General features: G+C 37.7%; 1 protein-coding gene across 2 annotated transcripts in view; it reads left to right on the top strand.

Moving 5' to 3' along the window:
- The window catches only part of STX7 (syntaxin 7), a 32,406-nt gene extending 25,090 nt beyond the window's left edge, over positions 1–7,316 (top strand). For both annotated transcript variants that reach the window (XM_071740902.1, XM_071740901.1), the window contains exons 6-10: positions 79–131; positions 1,698–1,788; positions 3,135–3,207; positions 3,437–3,519; positions 5,649–7,316. In XM_071740902.1, the coding sequence (XP_071597003.1) occupies positions 79–131; positions 1,698–1,788; positions 3,135–3,207; positions 3,437–3,519; positions 5,649–5,753 (405 nt within the window). In that variant the 3' untranslated portion in view covers positions 5,754–7,316. The remainder of the gene's footprint in view (positions 1–78; positions 132–1,697; positions 1,789–3,134; positions 3,208–3,436; positions 3,520–5,648) is intronic.
- Positions 7,317–7,657: the final 341 nt, after the last annotated feature.

Here is a 7,657-nt window from a genome sequence, read left to right on the forward strand (position 1 = left end):
ACTCATTATAGAAATGCTGACAGTGCTCCTTTCAGGACCATAATGATTTATTTATATTTTTAAACACTGGTCACGTAGGGTGGTGCTCCTGAAGAAGCCTACAAAGAAGGAACCCTCGTCTCTTGGGACAGGTAGGCTGACTTTGTTAATAAGTCATAATCTAGCTCAGGATAATAAATGGCCTGCAGGGAAAACAGCTGCTAAATTTTATAATTACTTTTTTTCCAATCATCTGCCTTTTTCTGGAGGTGATTGGGACAGGTTGTTCATTCAGGCTTCTTTTTATAGAACAACTGTAGAGAAGAGGCTTTGGTAGAATAGCTGTGAAGAAAAAGGAGCAGTTCACATCATCTTCCCCTTTTTTCCCCATACTTCAGCTGATGTCATCTCCTTATGCTGTGCTAAGTCTGTATTTAGGCTTTCTGAGACCCAAACTTGGGTCAGCAGAGAAAACCTGACAACAGAGTAAAACTGTAAAGTTATGATAAAGCTTCAGTGTTTACTGGGATCTCCCACTGCATTCGTGCAAGAACTGCTTCTTAGTCTTAGAATCTGTTTTGTTGGTAAAATTGCTTTTACTTCAGGTGGATATAAAAGCTGCAGTTTAGAATTGAGAAGAAACTTTGCCCCTGTATTCATGCATGGAATTTCCAATCAGCTTGCTTAGTGCTTTATGCAATATTGCTGCAGCAGTAGCTTCCTATACCCAAAGTGTGACTGTTCAACCTTCCCTGTTAGCTAGATAGGCAAGAGTAAAAAGGTTCATTTTGTTCGCTGATGGTTGTCACGGTTTAACACTGGCCCAGCAATTAAACCGAGTAACAGACGCTCTCTATTAATCTCTCTCCTCCCTGATAAGAAAGGAGAGAGAATAAGGGAGAGAGACTTATGGGTTGGAAGCTAAACTACACAACTTTAATGAAACAGTAATGATAAATAGGAAAAAGTACCAAATATTTAAAAATATACAAATATACAGGAAAAATTGATCCCACGTTCCTTCCCCCCTTCTCCCCCAATAACTCTCATGTCACCACCGAGGCTGCAGGGCAGCCCTGGGAAAGTCCAGGCTGGACTCCTGGAGTCGGCAGCAGTTGGGAACTGGAGGCAGGAACACACAGATATGGGCTGGCATGGATCAGGAGCACAGGGAGACGGATGGACGGGATCCTTCCAGGATGCCGGGTGAAGGAAGGGAAGCAGGAAAGGCAGGAAGGGCAGGCAGCCAGAAGCTGGAAGCATGGCTTGGCCCTCGTGATGACTAAATTTATACTGCGTATGACATATATGGGATGGAATACTCTGTTTGATCAATTCTGGCATCTATCTTGTCCATTCCTCCCCAAGGGAGGGCTGCAGGTGGGACCTCTTTATCCTCCTGGAGGGTAAAATGTTCCTCAGAGCTGAGCAGTGTCCTTGGCTCTGCACACCAGTCTCTAGCAGTAACTATAAACATCAAGTGTTATCAGTCCCAGAAGCAGACACTGTCTGAGAAACTTGCTGTTAATTTCAGCAAGTGCAACTACTTACAGGAGACTTAGCTAAAAGCAAAAGTACAAGACAATAAATCACTTTTATCCTGGCCCAAACCAGGACAATAGTGTAAAGGATGGGCTATGTTGTTTTACTCTTCTGAGTTATTTCTCATCGTGCCTCTTCAATTTGGGGTGGTTTGTTTTCTTTTGTTTGTTTGATAGTCAACCTCAAGCACAAGTGCAAGATGAAGAAATCACAGAAGATGACCTCCGTCTTATTGAGGAAAGGGAATCTTCCATTAGGCAGCTTGAGGTAAACACAAGTGATTTTTATGGCAGGATGTTCTTTTAATGTTTCCAAAGGAAAAAAAAAACACTTTATAGTGGCATGAGCAATAATTTGCAGGCATTAATCTTGAGAAGGTTGTTTGTGGATGTGGGTTTTTCCTTCAAAACTATAAATATTGCCATTAGGTGTGAAATATGCATTTGAAATCTACTGTATAAAAGCCATGAAGCCATGATCTGATACCATGTTTAAATTCAGTGGTTCAGTTACGGAATAAGAGAGTGGTTCTACTTTTTTTTTTTTTTTTTTTTTTTTTTTTTTTTTTTTTTTTTTTTCCTCCACACATAGAGGTCATACTATATAACTCTTTTAACAGGATCTATAACCAGAGCAAAATTACACCTTTGTTCCAAATGTATTGTTCAACATTTACATTTAGCAAGAGGGTTTTTTGAACACTTCTGGGAATACAGACACTCCATCCCAACTTTTGTAGCTAAGAGCTTAGCAAAAAGTAAACAAAAAAACATGTAAAAGCAAGGTGTAAATTACACAAAAACATTGTCACATCTGATGAAATACTGATACAAGAAACTTCTGTGAAGACAAAATGAATTCTTCCAGCCAGTTTGGAATCCACATCTCTACCACCAACAAGGAAGATGCTGGAACTGGAGTTTGTCGGGAAGTCTTGCTGATACAGGTGGCAAAATCCATTCTCTGTATAAATTTTTCAGAAATCTCCCTTGCCACCCATATGTTAATGTACAATGAATTGAACTGAACATACTTCAGTCAATAGTTAAGAAGAGTTAATATGCACAGTGGTGATATGGCATCTTTCACTTTACCACAACCAAATTGTAATAGGATAATGTGATATAGGTGCAAAAGGCTGGTCATATTATACAGGCTACTTGTGTAAACTGTGCTACTTATGAAATTTGTGTCTTTAATACATGATACTAAAAGTAAGGCAAAATACTTTCTGCAGATGTTTTTCTTAATGTGGCTTAAATGGATAGCTTTTAAGCAAAGATGGCACGAGCCTTTCCCTGCAGTTAAACTAATGCAAGTAACTGTGTTGGCAAGCCCTTGGCAAAGAAAAGTCCTGTTTGTAATGTGATGTGAAGTGTACTTTGAGCACATACTCATCTTTAGTTAGTTTGGTTATGATAAACTTGGTCTTGCAGTACCAAAAAAGCCTTCCAAATAAATGTATTAAGGTTTTTTATTGTCCTGTAGTGTAAACAGACATGGCTGGCTCCTCAGGAGGTGGAGGAACAGTATTTGAATGGTATTTGGTATTTGAATGCATAGAGATGCTAGAATATGTCATGTCAATTAATGCTATGATTGTTTCCTTGCAGGCAGATATTATGGACATCAATGAAATTTTTAAAGATCTAGGAATGATGATTCATGAGCAAGGTGATGTGATAGGTATGTCCAATTTAAATACTCTGATTGCCTGGGCAGTTCAGAAATTAACTTGAGCATAAATACAGGATGGGTCAGACATCCGTAATGCAAGGTATAAGAGGCTAGATATTGATGAAGACACCAGCAGGTGAAGGGCAGCTATTACGTATGCTTTTCATATTTCAGCAATTGAAACCTTTGGCTGGGTTATGACTAACCAAAATTTGAAATCTTTCCTTTTAAAATAAAGACAGCATAGAAGCCAATGTGGAAAATGCAGATGTACATGTGCAGCAAGCAAACCAGCAGCTTTCAAGAGCAGCAAACTACCAGGTAACCAATGCCCACTACCAGTTATGTGTAACTGCCCTTTCTTAGCAATCAGCACTTATGCAGTTCAGATTCTGCTTATCAATTTCCTCAAGTCTTGAAGGCTGACTTAAAGGTTAGACTATGATGGTATTTCTGGGTCACTATAAAATGAAAGTCAGTGACCTCTGAAAGCTTTGAGTTTCCTGTAAAATTAGCCAGGTTCTTTCAGTGGAGCTGGAGTTACACCTTTTTTTAAAACAAACGAACGAACAAAAAAACAAAACAGAAAAAGCCAAACAAACTAACTGCTCTTTTTGCATCTCAAAAACTAAAAGGATCCTGTGTACAGGGAAGAGAGTCTCTAAAGATCACTGAAGGAGTAGTAGGGGAGTAAGGAAGATACACAGGAAAGTCTTGGAAAGATTCAGTCAGCACCAATTTTTGCTGAGTCTGAACTCTTCTCAAAGCTGTGTATGGAGCTTTTGTTACGTGCAACACTGATGCGAAAGGCATATTTCAAACTTCCAAAGTTTTTTGCAAAGCTTTTTAAATATCTTTAAATGCCACTGTATAACATTTTTTTGAACTTACTAGAAATAATCTTATTAGTAATAAACGTTCTCTCCTAAGTCAGAGTTACTTCTTAGGCTTTTTTTTTTCTCTTAATCCTCTTATGTATGTTAGTACTGGCCAGGAGAGTAAATGTCAAATGACAAAATGTCTGAAGTGTTTTCTACTGATTTCTGAAATGGGAGGTGGAAAGGAACGAATGCATCCTTGTATTGTATTCTAGGTGGCACTAATTGGCACAATAAATATGGTTATGTCTTCTATTTTGATACTGACACACTTCAAGAAAAAAGTAGCAGCAGGAAAAAATTCTCTGTTCTACATTTCCTTGTTGAAAACTAAAATGAAAGGCTTTGTGTTTTATCTTGAGGAGGAAAGGACAAATAAGGTCTCCATGTCTTTAGTCCATAGCCTTGCTTTAGTAGTGTTACAGAGAAAGTGTTATATTTCAATGCATTGTTGGCATGAGGTGGACTCCAGGATGAAAACAGAAGAGACAGAGAGGGTAAGGAGAAAATTTGTTACAGTTTTGAAAAAAGGAGGGTACTCTAGCAAATGGATTCTAGCAAAACAAGTAAATTAAGAAGATCATAGCCTGATGATGGAAAAAGTAGCAATGAGATACTAAAACTAGAGAATAGTTAAGAAACTTGGTGGTCTGGATGGTACTGGGTGGAGAATTGACAGCTCCAATGAAGAACTGACACAAATGTAGTCATTCAGGGAGGGAAAAACAAAAACAGCCAGACAGAAGAAATTTCTGTTCTCTGCCAAATAGAACAAAGTCTGGCTTTGATTTTGGAGCTGTGGCTTAGGATCACAAAATTTGAGTGTTACTATCCCTTGGCTATCAGCAAAAGCCTGTAAAACCTAATGGTAATTTCCTTCCCTGTTGTGAAGGAAACCTTCAAATTACATATTGTTCAGGTAAAGGGCAAGAGACTGATGCTAGTCTTGGGTGCTCTGGTATTTAAAGTTACACACCTCTATGGTATAACTTAACTTACTCTTTATTGTAGTGAAATCTAAATAACTGGGTCTCTAGTCAGGTGTATCTCCTTTTTTGTTTGTTTGGTTTGGCTTTTTGTTTTGTTTTGGGTTTTTTTAGCAAGTTTTGTCCATAAAATAACTCTGCCAATCTTCCAGAAGTTTAAAATTGTAGTCCTTCGTCCTCTTCTGTATATACATGCATAGTAGTCTTTAAATACTTTTTTCTAGCAGAACATTTCTGCTTCCTCTACTGTGCATGTTCACTGTCCATTTTCCTTTGTATGTGGTCACCTGCTCTTTCATAGTTTCTTTTCCCCAGTAATCTAAGTACATCCATTTGTACATTACTGATTCTCTTTCTCTATACCAGAAAATACCACTGAAATCATTCTGTTATATAATGTAGCCATAAAAGTAAGTCATGGAAAACTTAGCTCTTTTTTTTCTTGAGCTTTATATGACTTCTTGCTAGTAAGAATGCAATTTATTTAGACTGCACAAGTGGCAGTGCCTTAAAAGCATTTGAGTAGTCTTCTGATGTGTGGTACAGTTTCAAATCAACTTCATTTGGTTTTTTTCTGTGTTGGCAGCAAAGGTCCCGAAAGAAGATGTGCATTCTCATTGCTATACTTGCAGTTGGAGTATTCATTATTGGAATCATCATATGGCTCTGTACAAAACCACAGAATCATTAAGGTTGGAAAAGACCTCTAAGATCATCAAGTGCAACTGTCAACCCACACCACCATGCCCATTAAACCATGTCCTGAAGTGCCACGTTTACACATTTTAACACCTCCAGAGATGGTGACTTCACTAGGGAGTCTGTTCCAACGCTTGACCACTCTTTCAGTAAAGAAATTTTTTCCTAATATCCAATCTAAACCTCCCCTGGCACAACTTGAGGCCATTTCCTCTCATCCTAAACGAGTCTCTGGAGACAGTGTTGTAACTGACATTTAAATTATGAAAGGAAATTCCAGTGGTTTGCTCATTGTGAAGCTGAGTAAAAAAATGGTTCTGTACTTCATCACACTTATAGAAAAAAAAAAAAAAAGACTTTTTGGTTTTGACCTGAGTATTTAACATTCTCAGTATCACTGTCAGTATAGCTGCCTGCCCTCTTGGATGTGAGTGCCAGAGAAAAAACAGACAATATCATAAACTGTTCTGTTAACTTAACATAAAAACCTCTCAAGGTTTGAGGGGAGGGGGTAATCAAACTCCTAATAATTTGTTTTGAAAGGGGGTGGTGGTGTAATTATTATTTGAGGTATTGATAAATGTTGCTACCAAAACAAACTACTGAACTGTTGCTTGAGGCGACAGATTCACATCTTGGAATTTATTTTGAAGTTCTAAATGGCTTTCTGTCTATTTTCTTCCCATCCCAATCATCTGCCCATTTGATATGGGTCGTTTAAAAATAAAATGTGGGTTGCTGAAGTTGATGTGATATCTCTTTTATAACTGAAGCCTTTGAATTATGCCTTCACTTGTCCTGAAGTCTTTTAGATGTTTCATATTTCTCTGTACCTGTCATTGAGTATGGTTATGCCTGGAATCCTCCTGAAAAGGTAGGTAGGGTGGATTATGTAGTCGTGTGGGGTTTTTGTTTCAGTTTTTGCATTAAGAAATTCTGTGTTTTATGTGCACACATCTGGTGTCTTTTAATCTCAATGTGCATCGGTGAGGTTGGGAATATGAAAATAAGCTCTAATTTGTGAATTCTTAGATATACTGAGAAGAAATTCCCAACTTCCTAGCTGCACTTGAATATCGCTGTTCTGAAACTGCTGTGATTTGGTTTCCATAAACAGATCTAAAGTTGTATATGAGGCCTTTCATACAGCTGAAGATCACAAGTTCTATTCCAAGTTCAATGGTGGTATTTGAAGTTAAGTTGAAGTCGGTTGAACTGATTCAAACTGTGTAAGATATTTGAAGCTTATAACCTTTAAAATGACCTTTTTCTTTTTTTGCCATTTTGTACTAATGTACTAAAAATTTAACAACCCTTTTTTGCCAAATAATCTGTTTGCCTTTTTAATTGATCTTAGTGAACTAATCTGAAAAGTGTACAAATGAAAAAGTTACTTAATCTGTATTTTATAAAGTTCTTGTACACTAGACTGATAGGGAATACACTGTTTACAAGGCAAGCTATGAAATATTAATTGAGAAAAAAATCTAACTGTAAGCATATATGGACTTCAGAATTGTAACCATGCAACCAAAATAAAGGTCTTTTAAAAAGAGTATGTTTTTCTAGTAGGGTATTTTTTGTTTTTTCAGAATCCGTTTTTACAAGGATAGCTGTCATCTTTGCCTTTATGTAAATGATTGACACTACTCTCTACAGCTGCAGAGAACTCCAGCCAGCTTTGATGGCTACTTTATTAATAACATGACCTATTTTCCTCTGCTGCACTTCACATCATTGAGGAAAATGCTCCTGGATTTTGTGTTCCCACTTGTATGAGCCTGATCTCAGGAGGAAGGGCTGCTTTGCTCTGTGTGGCAGCTGGCAGAGGGTGCTGAGTGTAAACTGTTAACTATCTGTCCTTCAACATAGCATAAAACTTTTAAGGGATGGGAG

This window comes from Heliangelus exortis, chromosome 3, assembly GCF_036169615.1.
Source record: "Heliangelus exortis chromosome 3, bHelExo1.hap1, whole genome shotgun sequence".
NCBI classification, from domain to species: domain Eukaryota; kingdom Metazoa; phylum Chordata; class Aves; order Apodiformes; family Trochilidae; genus Heliangelus; species Heliangelus exortis.